Here is a 22468-nt window from a genome sequence, read left to right on the forward strand (position 1 = left end):
AATATAAGCCTTCAGCTGTATTCATATTCAAGGCAGTACTTAAAAATGAATATTTTTTATTTACATATGCAATAACGCCGCCTGATCTATTTCTATTTCGACATTCACAAAAACTATTATAGCCAAAAATATTGTACAGATCAGTTTCATGATCTTTGATCCAAATTTCAGACAGTAATACAACATCAAATGGAACCACTAATTTTTCTAAATGCAATAATAAATTATTAAAATTTTCACGAGCGCTTCTAATATTTACATGCAATATATTGAAAGTTTCAGGACTATTTGAAAAACTCACCAAATCATCGAATGTTTCAAGGCAAGATGAGTTGATACTTACATTATTTATTCCTGGGATTCCTGGGAATTCTGCTGTTGATTAATTTTATCCAAGTCATTTATGTTACGAATATAATAAAGTTTTTCACCCTGCCTTTTCCTCAGTAAGACCTTGCCGTCCCTCACCCACGCAAAGTCAAAGTCGTTATCCTTCTTGAACTTCCGGACGTGATAAAAAAGGTCTTTGAGAGTCTTAGTAAGATGTTCATTTATGAATAGCCTTGAATCACCATAACGTTCATCAATTTCACTTGCATTTAGTCCCTTCTTGCTTCGGCTAGCTTCGATCCATTCATCTCGCACCGCGGAGTCTCTAAATCGGACAATAATTGGTCTGATCCTATTTTTGTTTACCGAATTTACCCTATGTAGCTTCATTATATCATTCGGTTTATACACGTTCAAAGTTTTACCAATTTCAGTCACTATTTCCATCACATCCTCCCCCTTTTCCTCCGGCATTCCTTGTATCTCTATATTGGTTGATTTCGATCGTAACTCAATTTTATCCAGTTCATCGTATATGTTCTTGATTTTTTCCTTCAAAACATTATTTTCACTTCGCAACCCCTCATTCGATCTCTTCATTATCTGTAATTCTTTCTTTACCTCCGATAGTTCAGCTTTCATGTCCCTGAGTGTTTCATCATTGAACTCGATTGATTTTCTCAATTCGATCATTTCGGATTTCAACACACTGCATTCTTCAGAGAATTTTTTTTCCATCTGTTTAGTCATAATTCGACATTCTTCACGAATAATATCATGTATTTTTTCAAGCTCCAATTTTTCCCGTTTTTCAATCTTTGCTGATATTATGCAGTCAGTACATCGCCATTTTTGTTTCAATTCAGTAGACATTTTTTTGAAATTTGTGTCTGTGGTTCCAACACATATCGGATGAATAAGTGATTCACAACCAGAACATGAAAATACCTCCTTCCCTTTCAGTACTTCGCCTTCACAAATTGAACATGTATCCACCATTGTTATGATTGATCAAAGCAGGTATATCAACATAAATACCAAGAACGCGGTGGACGTCATTCGCAAAGAGATCATATATGTCTATGGATTAGTTTTACTTCATCGACATACTTAGAAATAAATACCTTTCTATCAGACGCAAACAAATTAAATATTTTTAAAAAATGATTAATAAATAAATGGGAAATTTAATAAATTTCCGGAGCATTAGCAACATGCGTGCGTCCTCCCTGCTGTCGTGTTGCCCTAGAATATTAACTATACTTCTCAGAAATGTAGTCGGATGTTCAAATGAATAACACACTGTTTGGCTTTGAATTGAGCCCCCTTCCCTCCAACTATTACTTCGTGAGGTCTGTCTTCTTTCATTCAGTCTGTCTCTAGTCATTATTTTGTTCACTCACTGTGAGTACTGTACCATTTCTATAAACCTAAGCCCATCTTTGAGAGGTATACTTAGTAACTAACATAAATTTCCCTACGTCGCTCAGATATGTGTTGTTACTAATGATAAGTTGCATTTAGCTACAAATCTTTCAGGCGTATTGTTAATAATGATAGGCTCCTATTTATAAGACTTATATATTAATACACCTAACATTACAAATAATACCTTTCTGACATATTTTTGAGGGGTTATTTTTAGATATTATTTTGTGAACAGTTTTGTTCCAGACCGTGATAATGGAATCAAGAAGACTTAGAGGGGAAAAACTGACTATACATTAGAAGAAATAGCAGTGGAATTAGAATTGCAAATGTGAATGAGTCTTTATGCAGTGAAACCAAAATCATAATTGAGAAAGGGTAGATTTTCTCAGAAGATTCTGAGAAAACCACAACTACCGACTTGGGTGAAGATCCTAATTATGAATTCTTTCCTGAAGCCAAAATTTTGGCAAATGTTGCAAAATAAGAATTAATCTTACCTCTACCCTCAATCTTGCCATTCTCAAACTACTGGGAAAGCCTTACCCTGTATGTCTGTATTAACAGTTGACGTGTGAAGTGTAATATTTGATTAAATGGGGGAAAGTAGATGAAATAAACATTAAGTGCAGAACTTTAACATTGTCTCTATGGGAGAAATTTTGGCGCCAAGGATTTTATCTGTTTAAGCAGGGGATATCCATTTATCTGTTATTTGATTAACTGGGGCTGACTGTATTATATTTTAATAAACAACTTTATATTGTATCATTCTATGTATGCATGTGCAACCGATTGAAGTGATGACTATTGCTTGCATAATTTAAAAATCAAAGTGAAGGAAGATTGCAGATTTTTTCCTGGATCATAATTATGATTTCTCTGTTTCCGCATTCTTTTTTGTTCGTTTTACAGGAATGTCTTAACCAAGCTGTGATTGCTGACATGAAATCAAATAAAGAAAACATCAGCAATGCTGTTCTCAATGTGGAACTACTCAAAAAAGAAAGCAAGTTTTTCCCCACTATTTTTTTAAAATCATTTTATGGTGTTTGAAATCAAGTTGATGTTTGTTGATCAAGTCTTTTTCATGCATATTTGTGTGCATCACCAGTTCTCAGTTTATGCATAGAAATGCTCTCTCTCATGACAAATATACTATAATCTTAGAAGAGACACTCAAATGTTTTGCATCAAGAAAACGGAAGTGGGAAAAAATGTCAGCTAGAGTGGCTATTTATAACTCATGATTAAAGAATGAAGTAGAAAAACAGTATTTTTGGATGCTTTGTTGAACACTGCCGTGCTTGCAAGCAACAGATTGAATATGCCTACTCTATAAGTGTTCAGCATAGTTTTTTTCTCTGTGACATGTATGCAGTGACATCTTAATGAATGAGCCAATATATATATATATATGACCCATAATATTTGACAAACCTCTGACTTAGATCATGCAAAACTCTGCATATTTGTATTCTTCATGCATTATTAGATTTATGCAAAATAACATTCTGCATGTATTTGATTTATGTATTTATGCATCACACACAGGCATATATGGTTACACTGGAGCTGGAAAAATCCCTTTCCTGAAGATAACAGTTCTACTTCAAAGGTTTTTACCTGCTAGTAAACGTCTCCTGGAAAATGCTGTTAAGTTTGGTCGTTTCGGTGAATTAACATTTAGCAGTTATGAAACAAACATAGATTTTGAAATTAGGTAAGTGAAAATTAATTTTTTCCATTGTATTTTTCTTCTTATTCCTCAATTATTTGGCTCAATTTGTTGATAAATTTTAGTTTTTGTTAGCAAGGTAATCATGAGAACTTTCTATTGTGAATATTTTTCATTTACTAATTGTTGGGGTTTGTTTGATTAATTGAAAAAATTTCAGTTAACTCAATTGATACAATTGAAATTTGCATTTAACTTAATTTTTTTAAACAAAACTAATCAGAGGGCTTAAGTTACATACCTATCATTTTAGATACAAGATATCAAATATTCAAATCAATATTTTGGTCAAATTTTTTACAAGTTGATTCAAGGAAATCTGTGATTTCAAATTGAGTTTGAGAGAAATTTCAGAAGACGACAAAAATTCATTGTCTACAATATGAATAGTAGATTTTCGTATTCTTGGAAGCATCGACTCATCTCACAAATACCATTTTGGTGGAGTTTCTGGGAAAACAAGCAACAGTATGATTGAAACTGCTGTACTGTGCAGCAGTGTTTCCCAACCTTTTTGACGTGTTGGACCCCCCTTTAGTGAAAGACAAGGTACCACGTACTCCCTATAATGTAGGTCAATTTCCACACTTCCTCTCCATGAAATCCAAAATGTTTTAATTTTTATAATTTGTGTATCATAAAAAATTGAAATACATTATAAGTTACAATTTCACAACATTAAATGTATTCTTTATGCAATAATAGCTAAGGAAAATCATCCTATGGACACACAAGGTTCCATTTGAAACCCCTGCTGTACAGTGCACATGATTTTGTTTCCTGCAATTAAGTCAGACATTATAAAGTTTATCTTAAAATATTTGCAGTATTTTTATTCTTGGACTTCCTTTTTCTGTAGGAAATTTTTGGAACAGAACAGTTAAGAAACACATGACAAACATTTATTGAGTACTTGCTTGTACTTCAAGGTCATAAAATATGAATAAGAGTGTATAATACACTGTTTAAAAATTTTATTGCCACATGCTGAGCTTTTTTGGTATGGAATAAAGATTATCATTGATGATTTAACCTATGATTCTGTTAAAAAATTATTACCAGATCATATTTTGCTTTTGTTGATCCATAATAGTTCTTTCCCATCATTACAAAGGTATTATAAAGATTATCATTGATGATTTAACCTATGATTCTGTTAAAAAATTATTACCAGATCATATTTTGCTTTTGTTGATCCATAATAGTTCTTTCCCATCATTACAAAGGTATCGGAAACCATTCACTTTATAAATAATTACTTGTACTATGTGATACTAGAATTCTTCAAAATACTAATACATCAGCTGTAGTTAAGGTGTTTTGGGGATGATCTTGGTCTCATTTGTATGTGCTTGTGAAAAGCATAATAAGCAAAACTTTTATTTTTTCTTTTCATATTTGATTATTGATTTAATTTTTTCAATATTGGGTTTTAGATTTATGGTTGATACTAAAGTAGTTGGTTGCAACTGGATAGAACTACCTCCTGGAAAGTACATTCTGATGAATTCTGAAAGTCGGAGGAATCCCATTTCTCGCTGTCAAATAGAAGTTGCTGTTGCATGGAATAATTTTATTTCCCATGAGCCAGAAGGTGAATGGAGCAAGATAGCGCCAGCACGAATTCTTAGTTTTGACATTGAATGTGCCAACAGAAAAGGTAATAAAAAATAATTTTATTGCTTCATGCATAATTGAAATTCAATTACAATTTTTCATATTCTTTGATAAAGTTTACACATCTTTGCAAATAGGGTACTCATAAGAGTAATTTTATGTTTTATATATAAATTGATTCTAATGGTGCTTCTATACAAATGTAATGATGCAATAGCAAGCCCAATCTCTGGCTGACAATACATGACTTACCAAGGTGAAAAATTAAGGAATTAATAGATATTAAATTTAAAGCACTTATTTAAATGGGGTAGACCTTTCCACCTGCCATGGATCTGTCCTGTTACATCTTCAGTATGAAAATATGTTTTCGAAGGGAAGAAAATATCTGTCCCCTCTGCAGCTAAATGCAGGGTTGGCAGGTTTTTGACACATGGCAGTTTTTGATGGTTTAAACCGCCGCTTAAACTGTCACTTCAAAAACCCTTCGTCAAAAACCTCAAATATATAAAAATATATAAAAGATGTATATACAATATATAAACGATATAAAAATTCCCATTGAAAATGCACACGTTAATTGCATGTAATGTTTAAAGTCACTATGTTATACAAAGAATAAATATTTAATGATTCTAAAATAATTTTCTATCTCTCGACAGAATTATTTTGGACAATATATGTTTTTTTTTCTTATAAAATTTGAATAAAGCATAACATGAACATTGAAGGGAAAACTGTGGAACGATTTGACATTCTTTGATTCAAGATGATTCTTGACCTTCCAAAATTTCTTCAACTGCTTATATATGTTTGCATTGATATAAACTGTCTGCTGTCCTCTTTTTACAATAGATAAGTGTTTAAAAAAGTTTATTACATCATGTATGTAAGTAATGTTGATTTCGGTTATTATTAAATTATCTAGATAACTGATGCTTAAAACGATACTCTTATTGCACATAACATTGAATTTGAAATGCAGACCTGCCAAATTTCCCGATTTACGCAGGAGACTCCGGATTTTTCATCCTTCTTCCTGCTCTCCTGATTTGTTAAAATTTCTCCGGATTTTGGCAGAAAATTAGATTTTGCACAAGCTTTCACGTTGTCGTGGCGTCGATGATTACCGCCGTCGTTAGGGAAAACACCCATAGAGGACAGCCATAGTCATTTCCATCGAGCAGCCTTAAAAAAAGTTTCTGTGACCGCATTTAAGCAACTGGCAAAGACGTGACTTCGTTTTCATAGCGTTCATCTGCAATCATTTATCAGGGGCATGACCTTTGTTGCTGAAATTCCTATATAATTGTTATTGTATTCCATTAACAGCCATGTGGTAAACACGCTTTTTCGTCGGCTGCTTTGTAATTTGAATTTTTTTCAATTGTTTCTTCTGATTAAACGTCTTCAGAAAGAAAATATAAAACTTTAAGCTATATAAAGCTCTTAATTTAATTAGTTCATGTACCCAAGATAGAACCACTGATAGCATCCCCGAAAGGAAGCACTTTACTTTATGAACAGTATGTAGATGTCTCCATGATGTAGATGTGATTTCTCTATTCTGCATAGAAAGACTGACATGGAATTATATTCTGCTCAGGGGCAATACAGAACCTGCCTTGGGGGGGAGGGAATGTAACTTTTTTGTAATTGATAAAAAAAAACCAATTTTTTTGCGAATTTTTTTTCGATAGTCTATGAGTGGGGGGGGGGGGTCCCCTTCGGGAGAATCTCCGGATTTCTGGATTTCAAAAGTTGCCACGTCTGAAAATGTATCTAGCGATTAAAATACTAAATTGTAGGACTAAAAAGTCATTTAATTTGGCAATGCTAGCTTGCATATGTCAAACTTAGTTATTCTTACTTTTGCACTATGATATGGTACATTTACTAGCATTTATAATGCAATGGTTTTCCAATTGAAGCTGTATTCAAACGTGCAAAACAAATGCTTTGGGTATCAAGTCTTGTCAGCTCTGCTTTGGTTGAAAATACTCTTTAAAGCTCTGTGAATTTATACACCCAGATATAAGAAATTTTTAGGTGAAAATAAATGAGTTTAATTAGTGCATTAACACACACAGATGCTGCGTGAGAATTTTTATATGGAATAAAATTTTGGGCGGATCAGAAAATTTAAAATATCGAAATAGATATTTTTCCTCAGTAATTATCATTCTGAATATAAAACTCTTTAATCCAAATAAAAGGAAGTGTTTTGTTGTTTAACATATCTATCAAGTTAACAAAAACTATTTGACAACATTAACAACATGTTTTTGACTGTTTTAATACTGAGTTTCTGGGGTCAAAAACCTAATCCTGATGCCCTATCATACATATTTGGAATAAGCAGCTCTATTCCACTTAGCAAATTGAACACAGGTAATAAGTAGCTTAGAAAAATAAACCAAAAATTATATTTTATATGTTCTGGCTCTTATGTTGAAGAATTTGAAATTGCAAATTATAATTAATATTTTGTTTCAATTATTGTAATAAATTAATGTTTAAAAATAAAACATTGTGATATGCAAAAAAGTAAGTTTTCTATCATGTTGTATACCTATTGTGTTCAAAACATTATCAAAAGGCATTCATTTAGGTTTTTGACGGTTTTGACAGTTTTTGTGTGTGGACGGTTTTTCACAGTTTAAACCAGTTTTTGACGCTTGTCATGTCAAAAACCCAACCCTGGCTAAATGGTAGAGCACTCACCCAGACTGTGAAAGATTGGTGGTAAAATTCTTCCAAAGAGAATGTGAATGAAATTCATCTTCGCTTGATATCCAGTCATTTGTACTTTGTATAAATCAATGTTATGCCTGAGTTTTGGACAAGATAAACACATTGGGATATGTTATGTACCTACATCTAAGTTAACTTGTAGCTGTATCTATTTCATTGTGTTTAAGTGTAACCACAATAGTAGTTGTTCTTCCATAAAACATTAAAAATTTTCTTGTTCCAGGCTTTATGCATGCTATATATCTATTAATTTCTTATTAAATTGTAATTAGTCCTTGTATTGTTTACTTAATTTTTTTTATTTATTTTTTAAGTATTAATAGGCAAAGTTTATCTACCATATTGGTGTTAAGTCATCGATCATCATATTTGAAAAGATAAACATTCATTATTTTCTTCCTTTGGTGTTTTTCATAATTTTCTTTTTTTATTATTGTTTGAATAGGTATATTTCCAGAGGCAGAGAAGGATTCTGTGATTCAGATCGCTAATATGGTCATTCGCCAGGGAGAGAAAGATCCTTTCATTCGAAATGTGTTCACTCTAAAATCATGTGCCCCCATTATTGGTTCACAAGTTTTATCTTACGAAAATGAAAGGGACTTACTAAATGTAATTATAAATAGGATTCATTTTTCAATCATACTTTCCAGCTTTTTAAATATCTTATAAATCTGTGACAAACAAAATGTGAGGTATTCATAGTTCTTGTAGTTGATTTCTGACTGTTGAGATTATTTCCTTATCCATATTTAAAATTTATAAGTACAAGAATTGTAAATTAAATATATTGCAAAACATAAGACTTGAGCTTTATTAATTTCATTTTGTATGTATTTTGCAAAACCATTACATTAAAATGGAAGGGTGTCATTTTAAACAATGTTAGATACATCAATGAAAATGCTGTGTACTTTCATGTTTTTTCACCATGTTTTGTATTGTATTATTGTTTACACACACTGATTTTTTAAATGTTTAACTGAAGTTATTGCTTATTTTCAGAAATGGGCAGATTTTGTCAGAGAAGTTGATCCTGATGTAATTACAGGCTACAATATACAAAATTTTGATCTACCATACTTGTTGAATCGAGCAAACCATTTGAAATGTGCTGCATTCCCATTTCTAGGACGTGTAAAAAATGCTAAAACTGTGATGAGAGATGCTATTTTACAGTCAAGGCAAATGGGAAAACGAGAAAATAAGCTCATAAGCATAGAAGGAAGAGTACAATTTGATCTATTGCAGGTTTGAATATTTTTCTGTCTGGTTCATAGTTATTTACACGCTCCCCTTTAAAAAATAGGCATGGAATTGAAAATTAGGTAAAAATCAGTAAAGACTGCAGCAGTTTATTCAGTTGTTAAAACTGAATAACATACAAAATTTTGTATGTTATTTTTTTTGACACAAAATAGTGTTCCAGACTCTGTCATGACGCTGGGCTGGAAATGATCTCGCAACGGGATAAGTCCAGTGGCAAAGTTCTGGCATTCATTCATTCAGTAGTTAGTTCAAGATTTTATGGTAGCATAGAACAATGACCCTGCATATTATTTGCATAGGATAAAAAGAAAAGTTTTAATTGTTTATTTACTCATAAGGGGAAGGAAATGGAGGCAATGGCCAGTCATGATCTTGAAAGGAAATGCCTGTAATAAGGAATATGATCTATTACACTCAGGTTTGCAACTAGATGCTTCGTCACCTGGGGCAAGCTTGTACACTGGTGTAAGAAATTAAGAGAATTTGCAGACTTGGTCGATTATCTCTAGAACTACTGTACCGATTTTAATGAAATTTGATATGTACATACATTGATACAATACAAAACAAATAACCATTCAATAATTGTAATACACACGCATGATCGTGCGTAACACTCGTTGGAGTGTCTGAAACAGTGGTTGCAGTATAAACAAAAAAATGGGTTAATAGGGGGGTATGGTCCCCTCTTACAGATATACAGGTCTCCCAGCATGATGTCATACTTGAAATAAGGCAGTTCATCATTTCCTGTGGTAATTGGTCCCACTCGTTCAGCAATGCTGTTTTCATTCCCTGGATGGTTCCTGGAGGGGGGGTTGTGAGTTGCAATTGCCCTCCCCAGAGCGTCCTAGACATGCTGTATAGGGTTAAGGTCTGGAGATCTGGGTAGCCAATCCATCCGGCGAATATCCTCACTCTCTAGAAAATCGTCGAGCAGAAGAGCTCTATGTGGCCTCGCGTTATCGTCCATTAAAATGAACTCAGGACCAACTGCACCCCTGAAAATGCAAACATAAGGCTCCAAGACCTCATCCCTATACCTCACACCAGTCACAGTGCCTCTTTCAAAGACATGGAGAGATGTGCGGCCATCCAACATGATGCCTGCCCAGACCATTCAACCTCCTCCGCCATAATGGTCGATTTCGCTGACATTGGAGGGTAGGTAGTGGGTCCCTGGTTCTCTCCATATGAATGTATGGCGAGAATCGGTGCTTAGGCTGAACTGGGACTCATCAATGAAGCCCATTGATTTATACTCCGATCTCTATGCTCTTCACCATGATAAACGGATTCTCCGGTCCGTAGAAGTGAGCGGGACACAAACAGCAGGTCTTCTTGCAAACAACCCTCTTTCATGAAGTCTTTTGGAAACAGTCACCCTTGATACACGGGTTCCTGTGGCTGCATACAAGTCACGAGAGAGCTGAGAAGCTGTAGCACTCCTGTTACGCCTCGCTATAACCGACAAATGGCAATCTTCTCTGGCCGTCGTGGCTCTTGGACGACCTTGCCCAGGCTTTCTCTCAATGGATCTGGTATCCTGGAACTGTTTTCCATAAGTTACACACGACGCTGGGTGTTAAATTGAACTCTCTACAAATCTGGACTTGAGATTGGCCTGCTTCTAGCCTCACCACAATTTGCCACCTCATTCCATCATCTAAACGTTGGTGGTTACTCATTTTTACTGTTACAATTTGAAATTAACCGATTGCTGCAAAAGAACACCAAGAAATTCGCCGAGGTGTGCTAGCGAACGAAATGCGTCTTAACTTACGTGCGCTTATAAAGCCTGTTTCTCTACTGGCTCCGCTTACACACGTGTACGCTTACGTATTTGACGTACAAGATTTGCATTTTTGTCTAGAAGCAGTGGTTTTACATTCAGTTCAGTTCTTTTCATGAAATTCGATAAAATATGCAAATTTTCTTAATTTATTTCACCAGTGTATTTTGACGCCCCCTTGTAATGTTGAAGAAGAGGTTTCAGAATGAAATTTGCACCCCCTCGGGTCTAGCATCCAGGGCACGAGACTCGCCTGCCCCCCCCCCCCCCCCAGTTGCGGCCCTGATTACACTAGTCCAGAATGGGCAACAATTAAGTGTTTGATGAAGTCAGAAGATATTAATCCCACTTTTGTGTTAGAGCACGTTGCAGCTCTTCGATAGTATTAGAAGTTTGTCTAAAAGCTACAGTTCTCCTGAGAGCATTCATACAGGCTCTGTTGTAGTGTTTCCCAACCTGTGGTTTGCTGACCCCCAGGGGTCTGCAAGTATTGTGTACATGTACTGCATGAATGACACATTTTGAACTGCAAAATTTTTATTTATTCTATTTTTTGTGATGTGCAAATTATGTAAAAAAAACAGTGCATTGTGGATTTTGTGGAAGGGTGCCCTCTATATTGGCCTTCTGATGCTACCGGCGGGAGGGGGGGGGGATTCCTTGGTGCATAGACTTTCATTACAAAGGGTCTGTGACATCAAAAATGTGGAGAAACACTGCTCTATTGGGTTTTGGTGTGAGAAATATGCTGGCCACTTCATTCGCTAAATTCTCACTATCATCGCTTATGACAAAAGCTCTATATGGCAGAATGTTGTCCATAGAGTTGATTGGGTGAATTCTAACCTGCTTCATAACTCGCCATCGCCTACCATCATCCAAACACCTTCTTTTGGTCAAAAGAAGGCACATCCACTTTCATTACACTAATTTATGTATTTGACATGGATCCAATTTTACTCATGTTCTGGCATTTTGTATTCAAAGGTTTGTTCCATTACATAAAATTATTTGGTTGTTTATGAACTTCAGATTCACATTGTTAACTTATTAATTTAAATGGAATGATTCTGATTCATTTATGCAGCTTAACATTTATAATCAAAATTCAATAAGTTTAAGTCCTAAATCTCAATATTTTTTTGTATTTCAAAGTGATTTCTCGCGTGCATTATATTTTAAGTTGAAGTTCTGATACATACTCATAATACCAGTTGTTAGAAACACTTCATGATACGTTCACCATAAAAGTTAAACTGTAAAACCACCAAGTTACAAAGACTTTCTTTTTCCTTTTTTTTCATGACATGTATTTTCTAGAGAAATAGTGTATCCTCCTCCACTTCTATTCTATTATTTAAGCAAATGTATAAGTTTAATTTGGTTCTAAGAGTTAACAAGAACTGCATTCATATTGTCTGAGACATTTATAGTTTCATTTTTTTTTCTCTTTCAGATATTAGTGAGAGATCACAAACTACGTTCTTACACTTTGAATGCTGTAAGTTATCATTTTTTACAAGAGCAAAAAGAAGATGTGCAGCATTCAATTATCACTGATTTACAGGTATATATTAGTGATATTATTCATCATTTCTCTTATGATGGTTTTTCAATAAGCTAATAAATGATCATGTGTGTCATGTCTTTACCCTTACAACAAAAGTGTTTCATGTGTTGAAATATTTTAATATGTCCTGTAAATTATATTTTTGAATCATGTGCGCTAAGCTATAGGGAAACTGGAGTGAAGACTGCAGCTGTCCCTCCACCATAGCATAACACTTTTGAAACGAAATTGGTGAAACATTCACTGAACATGTAAATTCAATGGGGAAAGGAAATTCTAACTACAAGACTTAAACATCAAGTTTTTTTTTTTACTTTTTTGCATATTATTCATTATTTTGCTGTAAAGAAATTTTTAACTATGAATACTTACATGTTTATATGATCAAAACACCTTTTTTTAGAAGGTTTAAAAAAAAAAACCTAGTTTATCGCAAAAATTAGAAGAAAAAATCACTTTCTATTGATATTTATTATATTTTGCCATATACATAACATTTTTTCCTAAATAAATATTGTACAGGGCTCGGCACGGGTCACTTTTTCCCCTAAAAGTCACTTGTTTAGAAGCTGGTCACTTTTATTACCTATTTTCGGGCCCAGGTCACTTTTTCCACTTTTTTTAGCAAAAAAACCTCGGTCTCGCGCGCTTTTCGGCTGTCAGTGTTTTTCTTTTCTTCAAGGAGGAACTTTACCGGTTCAAGGTCGGTAATTTTCTCCCTCCCTTCATTGAACTACGATCGTACAAGGAACCCCTATATATATATATGAAGGCGTCTTTATCTTCCCGGGAGCATACCGTGTGACGTCAGCATAACTTGATTTCAAGGCGCTTGGAAAAAGTAAGCTCCTTAGTTAAAGAATCGTCATTTTATGGAAAAGCCGGTCGGAAAAAAATAGCGTAAAAGGCGTATTTACAACAAATAATTTTTTCCCCTCCTCTACTACCATTCTTTCTTATTTCCCCACTCGTTCTTTCATTTTTATCTTATTTTAAAATTGATCCTTTATTTTATTTGTTTAAAAAGTTTGTCCTAAGGGCCGAATTCCTTTCTTGGAGCATCGAGCAAGTTACATTTGTTGTTTGTTCTATCGTTACTTTTGTTAATTTTTTTTAATATTTGAAATGACGATTTAAAGGCTCATTTACATTGAGCGAGTTTATAAAGAGAGCCCGTGCAGAAACTAACTTACGCGCAGCGGGAGAATACCAAAGCGCGCATATTAAAGATGCGTACTATTAATACGTATTAAGCGTATTATTAGTACGCTTTGGAGAATACTCTTGTAGCTGGCCAACGTTAAAGAAGCTCGCAAGTATTTTGAATTTACTTACAATAAAAAAAAAAATCATCCGACTGAAAATCGCGATCTATCTAGAAATAAAATTCGTGCTATTTTTCTAACTGGATTTAAATCTCAGCAAGAAACCGTAGCCCCAAATTGGATCGAAAGGAGAACTGTTTATGAAAAGATCACAGAATCCTGCAATTCAACGTTTATGGAAGGATGACGTCACTCTCTGCTACCATACGAACGTTTTTAACAACTGGCTGTTGCGAAGATATATTTTGGAAAGAGAGAAAATTCAACTGCCCCTGCTGGGAATCGAACCCACGTCCTTTCACTTTCCGGTTGAATTTTCTCTTTCCAAAATATATCTTCGCAACAGCCAGTTGTTAAAAACCTTCGAATTCAACGTTTAGTTTAACCAAATCAGATGAAAATTGGTCATCAGGCTGATGAAAACTCAGTTAACCTGCATGCGGAGCCGTACATAGAGGCAGATTTAACGGTGGGCACAGCCAGGGGCGTAGCCAGAAATTTCGTTCGGGGGGGGGGACCAAAGTGACAGAACAATGGATTTGGCCATCTTTTTCCCTTTTTTCGGTCATTTTCTCACATTTCGGGGGGGGGGAACCAGACCCCCAAGTCCCCCCCCCTGGCTACGCCCTTGGGCACAGCGACCGTGCCTTTGGCCCCTACTTTATACTTTTTTCCTAATTTAAGGGGCGTAATATTAATTTTTTTTATGCCCGGGGCCGTCAACAACTGACCTTTATCCGCTTCTGGCCGTAACTTGATTTAGGGCATCTTCACGATGCTGATTGTTGACTTAATATCGACATATTGCGCTCCATTCTCCGTGCGGTGTTGTGTAAAAAATCCCCTTTTCAGACCTCGGAAGTTATTACAACGTTTTTGTCTCGAGTCGCTGTTATGACTGCAATAGGAGAGGGCGGGGTCTGGTTCCACGGGTGTTGAACGAGGAAGGGTGCCAGGGTGCCGAGTTTACTCTTTTTTCCGTTGTTAAAAATGGATACCGGCCCCGGGCGATAGTAAATTTTCGTTCGTACTTGCGGCCCGGGTTGCTACATACCGTGATCAAATCCGAAACTGGGGGGGGGGGGGGCAATGCCTCGAATGGAATTTTTGATGGAATGGTATATTTAAGAAAAGGAAATAAATTCCTTTGCAAAATTATCGAATTTCACAGTCAAGGGGCAGTAAAATTACGTTTCCCCTCCAGAAAAAATATCGTATTACGGCCTTGGTAAATCGGGTGCCTAGGGTGGGGGCGAATTCACTGTTTTTGTTCTTTGAAAATTACGGGAGGAGTCCTAGCTAACTTGGCGACTTTTTTTCGCGCTAAAATAGGTAGTCCTGACAGCAGCATCCATAAACTCTATCAACCGCATTTATAAACCCCGTATGTCGTTGATTCGATTTTTGTGTTCATTTTATCCTAATTTTCCGTATTTCCCGATATATTTCTATCGATTTTCGCATATTGCCGCATATTTGTTTGATTCATGTTATAAATTATATATTTTTTTGTAATTTTATCTTTGTCAGCCATCTTGAATTGACCGCCGCAAAACGGCGATTGGTTGGCGCGGAAAAAAGTCGCCACGTTGGTGCTTACCAGGTTCATGGGAAATTTACCGGGGAAGACCGCGGAGTCTTTTTCTGTTAAAAATTACGGGGGGGGGGGGCAAAATTATATTGTTTCTGGGTAAAGTAGTAAATGTTTTTTTTGCAGGGGTGTATGTTGTGTGTAAAAAAAAAAGGAAAATATATATTTACAAATTTTTCTCTCAAAAACCAAACAATTTCAAAACTGATTTGTTTTCTCCCTCACCCAAGGGCAGTATTATTTTGGAGCCCCCTCCGCCTGTAAAAGAATAGACCCACCCACCCTTCCCAGTCCAGTCATAGGTGCAGATAGACTTGAAGGTCTTAGAGGTGCGGCAGATGACAATTGATATACATCAGTAGGCTCTGCCATTGACGTTGGGGGGAAGGATGGATTGCCCTCCCTCAACGTATAAGGGGCCGTTCAAGTATTACGTAAGCAAATTTTTAGCCATTTTTGACCCCCTCCCTCCCCCCCCCCTTGTCAGCAAAATTTCGTCATCAGCTCTGCCCCTCTGAATCCTAACTCATATTTTCATAAAGGGTGGTTGATGACGTAAGTATTATCGAAACCCCCCCCCTTGTCATCAAAAGTCAGCAAGTCAGAAACCCCCTCCCCCTCCATCGATGATGACGTAATGCTTGAACGGCCCCTAACAATTAAAATAATTTAGTCAATTTAATGATTTAAATAATTTATTTAATTCAGTAGTTTAAGTAATATTTTAATTTAATAATTTAAAATAATATTGTTAAAAATGTAATTTTAGTTTTTTTTTAAATCAATCATTATAGTAAATTTCTTAAAATTTGTTGGAAGATATTATACAAACCTAATTATGTAAATCAATTTGTACTAGTTAAAAAAAGTGTGAGTACATTTTATATACTGTCATTCATACCATAACATAATGAAAAATCCACTAGAATGTAGATGGGACAAATTCTCTCATCAAATTTTGTGTTATTTCATTTTTTTTCCTTCTTTGAATGTGAAAATTTTTTCCCGTTTTGAAGTTTTTCCTGCTTAAATTGATTTTAAGCTGGGTTGTGGATAGCAATATGGGGCCATTCAAGTATTACATAAGGAAATTTTTAGCCATTTTTGAACACCCCCCCCCCCCCCACCCATCAGCAAAACGCTGACCCCCCCCCCACTTGTCAGCAAAATTTCATCAGCTCTGCCCCCCCCCCCGAATCCTAACTCATATTTTCATAAAGGGTGGTTGATGACGTAAGCGTTATTCAACCTCCCCCCCCTGTCAGCAAATCGGAAACCCCCCCTTCCCCCCCCCCCCATCTATGATGACGTAATACTTGAACGGCCCCTTTGGGGGGGGGAAAGGCATTACTACTGTTACTTAGAAAGGATGTAATGTTACTCTCTCACACATAGTTGTTGATAAATTTGATAAGTTATTCAAAACTTTTCTGGTTAGCAGAATGTGTTTGAGTTTGATTTATTTCATACTACTATGTAAAAAAACCAATTTCAATGAGTTCCATTGAAATACTAAGTTTAGTAAAAACTAAATTCAATTTCAATTCATTCAATTTGGTAATAATCAAAATTCATTGTCCATTTGGTCTCTTTCTAAAATTATTTTGGTCACTATTGGGTCACTTTTTAAACATTTTGGTCACTATTTGGTCACTTTTTTAAATATTTTGGTTACTATTTTCACTAGTTTTGAGGCCATGATCCGTGCTGAGCCCTGTATTGTACATACATTTTTCAGATAATGAAAAGTTATTAACAGTTCCACAGAGCTTTATCAGTTGAAAATTTCAAATTGTCTTAATGTTACTATTAAGATTCCCTATTCACCATCTATTTTTTAATCTCAAATAATTCATAACAATATAAACTTTTGAACATTTCATTATAAAGTCCAACTTGTGATTAATTATGGTTTTTTTTAATGTACAATTACCCGAGTAGAAACTTCTTAAGCTGTCTCTTATATCTCAATGAAATTTGTTTCCATCTTTTCATTTTCCCCATCAGTTGGTGCAATTAAAGGCAGAACACAATGTCACCATTTGTATATGGACAAATGTACAACTATACTAATAAAATAATATGAATATACAATTGAAAAAATGAAAGAGTGCATTCAAAAATACTGAAATTCCCAACAGTTTAGATGCCAAAGTAGGCATGCAGAACGCAGTGTTTTGTTATATCGCTCCTTCGCACTCACTTTTGTATTCCTCTGTATTGTCTTGCACACTCTCTTGTTATAGTTTCCCTATAGCTGTGTGAATCGCATGACACAATATAAGTCAACACACTAATTAACCATTGTAATTTTGTAAATATGAATGAATTTTTTCCTCTGCCTTTACAGAATGGAAATGAGCAGACGAGGAGGAGGTTAGCGGTTTACTGTTTGAAAGATGCTATGCTACCCCTGCGCCTTTTGGACAAACTTATGTGTGTCATTAATTACATGGAAATGGCTCGTGTCACTGGTGTTCCTTTAACATATTTGTTGAGCAGAGGCCAGCAGATCAAAGTTGTGTCGCAGCTGTTGAGAAAAGTATTCAGAGAATTTTGTAGAAATAAAAAAAATATTTGTTTCATACATTATGCTATAGTAAAAATCACAAATCTGGTGATCACGAATAATAGTTGATTATAATCAACTATTATTATCAACAATTATAATCAACTATACATAACCACTGACCAGTTTAATAAATTTTGTTCATATATCATCTCTGTCACATGAAAATTTGTCACATTTAACGGTAATTATGTATAATCCCCAGCTCGTGCTGGTAAATATGATAAATTGTCAAAGATTTCTTAAATTTACGTGAGGTTATGCATAAACTTCAGCCTAAAGTGATGAATTTGATTGTTAATGTTAATTTTGTTTCCATATGTTAATGTGTGTGAAAAAAGCCAACCTTACAAGATTAATAATAATTTTTGTTTTTATTTTCACACTTATTTAAAAAAGAAATTTGGCAAAGTTCTTGTCAAGTATGGGCAAACCTCAGGAAACTGTCCAAAGAAGAAGAGGGAGGGTTGTTAAATTTTTTCCCATATTTATCCAACATACTTATTTCATTTGAGAAATATGCATAATCACTGACAAACATGATAAAATGTCATGAAATTTCTCAAACTCACTAAGATAATTATGCATAATTATGATTTATTATTTTTAATGTAACACAAAGATACCCACCATTCTGATGATCAATGAACCCAATCTTATGTATGTAAAAAGGGACCAGAAAACCAGGTGTTTAGAGTGGGTGAAAGGGGGTGAATAATGAAGGGAAAAAGTTTCTTCAAAATAGGTTCAAAGAAAAAAAAAACAGTCTGAAAGTATTATTTTTACATCTTTTTTTGCTGACATAGTGTATTTGTGTGAAATTTACTTTCAGTTTGCTTGATGCATGTAACACGAAACTTCTCTTGACAGAAATTGTTTCATAACTTCTAAATTAACATTTGGTGTTTCCTTTGCACTAGAGTCCTCAGATTTTTTTTCTGTATGTGAAAACTTTCACATCACAGTTATGATAACTTTTGTTTCTTATCAGTTGTTAACATTTCAGATGAAGGCCATAAAAAACTTGCTTTTAACATTGAATTATTATTTTTTAAATTTGATTTACATTCACATTTTAGGCTATTGAACATGATTATGTGATGCCAACCATCAGAAGCGAAGCTGGTGATGATTATACAGGAGCTACTGTCATAGAGCCTGTCAAAGGATACTATAGTGATCCGATCTCCACTCTCGATTTTGTTTCTCTGTATCCTTCCATCATGATGGCTCACAATCTGTGTTATACAACATTAATACAGTCAAATGCAGTGAAAGACAAGTTGGGACCACAAGATTTCATCAAGACTCCATCTTCAAACTTTTTTGTCAAGAAGTCTGTGCGGAAAGGATTATTGCCTGAGATTTTAGAGCACCTTCTGACTGCTCGCAAAAGGTAAGTGCTACTGTGATCTATTTTTATCGTTTTTATGGATAAAGTTTCAGTTAAAAACTAGAGAGTGAGTTACAAAAATTCTGATATTGAAGGACTGGACACACCCCTCCTCACATCTCAGAGAGATTTCAAAGCATTCCCGAATGTTGGGTGTATCCAGAAACTTTATTAAATAATAAACGCAACATGGCAACATGAAGATAAAATTATTAACATAAAAAAAAAAATCAGCAATCGTCACTCTGGATTCTCAAGATCTGTTTGATAATAGAGAGTGAGTACAATAAAAATAAGTTGATTTTCATGAAATTTAATCTCAAATCTGTATCATAGATATGGAATCTCTGTATGATCACCAGATTAAATCATATATTTGAGATTATGATAATTTGTAAAAATAGCCCATCTATGATTAGATATTAGTCGTTCAGAGCTTGACCGGATAGAGGTCGCAGATCACACGTACTTCATGAGACTTCCGGCATTCATGATATTACATAGTCAATGTCTTCATTTTGACGTGTCCGGTCATTAGTACCATCTTTCTTGCTATGAAGATTGTGGAGGTTCAGTTCCATATATCTAATTAGTCTTTGCATTCACTCATACTTTATCGGCCGGCAAGTGTTCTCTTTCAAAATATCAGGCAATCTTCACAAATTCTAATAGTTTTTTCAGACATTTCATTCAATTATACATCAGTATTTTGAGTATTATGTGACTAATATAAGGCCATTTGGCTTCTTGGTGTTTTCCCCCCTCCTGTGTATTCCTCATTTTTCACTAATGAAGCATTGTTGTAAGAATAAAAATCATGACAATAAAAAATATATTAATAATTTAAAAAATGAAACAGCTATACCCTGTGGCAGAAATTATTGAAACATAAAATTGAGTATCAAAATCCTGTCTGGGAATTATGCTCTTATTCCTTTAATTTTTTAAAATTACTTTTAGTATTAGCATTAATTAACATTAAAGTAATGATATGGTAAAGTGGAAATCCTTCCAAAAAAGGGGTTTGTTAGATATCCAGTTTTTACTATTGTATGAAAAATATGAATTGAAATATGTCCTTATCATATTCTACTGATTGATTAATTACTTTATACTAGAGATGGGACGAATATTCAGCTACTTTTCGGTATTCGGCCAAATATCTGTGTAAATCGTGCCACAACAAAAATTTTTTTAGAAATTATATCAATTGGAATTTTTCGCATACATTAACTATTTACTGATTATATTTTATTGTGTGGTGCATACCTTTCTGTGCAAGAGGTTATGTAAGGGTGAATTTCTAGGATAAGTATAACAGGAAGCTGAAAATAGAATCCTACCTTAATAATGTGGAAGTGAGCATGAATTACACAAATTCACTAACTGAATGATGTACCCAGACAAGAAATGTATTGAGCTACTGAAATGTGGGCAAAGAACATCTAGAGAGAAAAAATAAGTCTCAAATTTTATGATGCATTAATATTTGAGAGTAAGTAATGGTTGGCATTTCCTTAATTAGATGTAAAATTGTAACAAGTGTTGAAAAAAAAATTGATTCTGTAAGTACAGGGATACCTCTGCTAACGGACATCTTGGCTTATGAATTTTCCGGCTAACAAAGATTTTTTTGTGATTTTTCTGCTTTGGCTAATGGGTACAGATTCAGCTAACAAACATTTTCGATGATATGAATGCATGCACTAACATAAAATATCCGCATTGTGAGCTGAATTTTTTGCACCAATCATCAGAATTAATGTCACTAGAGCCCAATTATCTCATGTGTATGTCGAAATCTTTTTTCAGATGTGCCTACACTTTTCTGAAATTATTTGTACCATTTCATATAAAATGAAAGATTCGGCCGAAATGGAAAATGCATTAAAAAAAAAGGGTAGACTATGTTTTCAGAGCAAGACTCTTAGCATCAAGCTGAACAGTCTGGGAGATAATCTTCTCCATCTGCATGTATCAGACACAGAAATGAGCTGACCAAATTACAAATGGATGGGGACACTTATGAACTCGATTGGGTCGTGTCAACGCGAGCTTTAGTAGACTAAAGCTGGTGTTGGTTGCAGAAAATAAAAATATCTTCAGCACATCTCTCATCTTCCTATATATTCTCATTTATACAATTTTAAAGCTATTCATTTTAGTCTTAAATCAGTTTTTGTCTTTTTTAAAACACAGAGAAATGCTATAAAAAAACTTATCTAAATTTTTGGCAGAAGCTGGAAGGAATCAAACGATTTTCTATAGAGACCTATGGGAAATCACATTTCTGCTAAAAAGTGTGATTCTAGAACGAATCATCTTTGCTAGCCGAGGTATCACTATAATATTAAAATGCAATATATCATTGTATGCTGCAGTTAAGGGAGGCTGCTATGTTTCCACTCAGCACTTCATGCTAGTAATGCGTGTTATAAGGAATTGAAATGTTTGTCTCTTGTGTATTGGTTAGTGCACTTGCTCGGTATGCAAGGGGTTCCAGGTTCGATTCCCAGAGGAGACAAATCACTTTTCTTTCCAAATATTCGTTTCAGCATAACATCCAGAAAAGTCGCACTATATATCGTTATGTTTGATCGTCAGTATCATGGCAACAAAAATCCTTTTGTTACCAGTTTTTTAATACCTAAAGAATGAATTAAAATTAATATTGAAATAAAATTAATTGAAATTCAATACCAATCATTTGAACTTACCAATTTTATTTTCAATTTAAAATGGCAACTTTATTTATAATTTTGATGAATTTTAAGAAATTGATATTTGACTGCTGAATATTCGATATTCAGCCAAATCACTATTCGTCCCATCCCTACTTTATACCTACCAGTATTTGCTCTGATATACCTACTTCTCATTTGACAATTTTGCTAGTTACTTACACTTATTGGTTTTTTGTAGAGCGAAAGAAGATCTAAAGAAAGAAACTGATCCTTTCAAAAAGAAAGTGCTGGATGGTCGTCAATTAGCTTTGAAAATAAGTGCTAATTCAGTTTATGGTTTCACTGGTGCTCAGGTTGGCAAACTTCCATGCTTGGAAGTTTCACAGGTACAGTTGACGTTAAAATATT

At 34.5% G+C, this 22468-nt stretch overlaps 1 protein-coding gene across 2 annotated transcripts in view; it reads left to right on the plus strand.

Moving 5' to 3' along the window:
• The window catches only part of PolD1 (DNA polymerase delta 1, catalytic subunit), a 50653-nt gene that overhangs the window by 11555 nt on the left and 16630 nt on the right, over positions 1-22468 (plus strand). For both annotated transcript variants that reach the window (XM_089240814.1, XM_089240815.1), the window contains exons 4-12: positions 2674-2767; positions 3313-3481; positions 4933-5156; positions 8313-8479; positions 8873-9118; positions 12385-12495; positions 17765-17956; positions 19063-19379; positions 22299-22446. In XM_089240814.1, coding sequence (XP_089096940.1) covers positions 2674-2767; positions 3313-3481; positions 4933-5156; positions 8313-8479; positions 8873-9118; positions 12385-12495; positions 17765-17956; positions 19063-19379; positions 22299-22446 — 1668 coding nt within the window. The remainder of the gene's footprint in view (positions 1-2673; positions 2768-3312; positions 3482-4932; positions 5157-8312; positions 8480-8872; positions 9119-12384; positions 12496-17764; positions 17957-19062; positions 19380-22298; positions 22447-22468) is intronic.

Source organism: Pholcus phalangioides, unplaced genomic scaffold, assembly GCF_987345545.1.
Source record: "Pholcus phalangioides strain wild (caught in Gottingen) unplaced genomic scaffold, Ppha-v1.0 ptg000013l_1, whole genome shotgun sequence".
NCBI lineage: Eukaryota > Metazoa > Arthropoda > Arachnida > Araneae > Pholcidae > Pholcus > Pholcus phalangioides.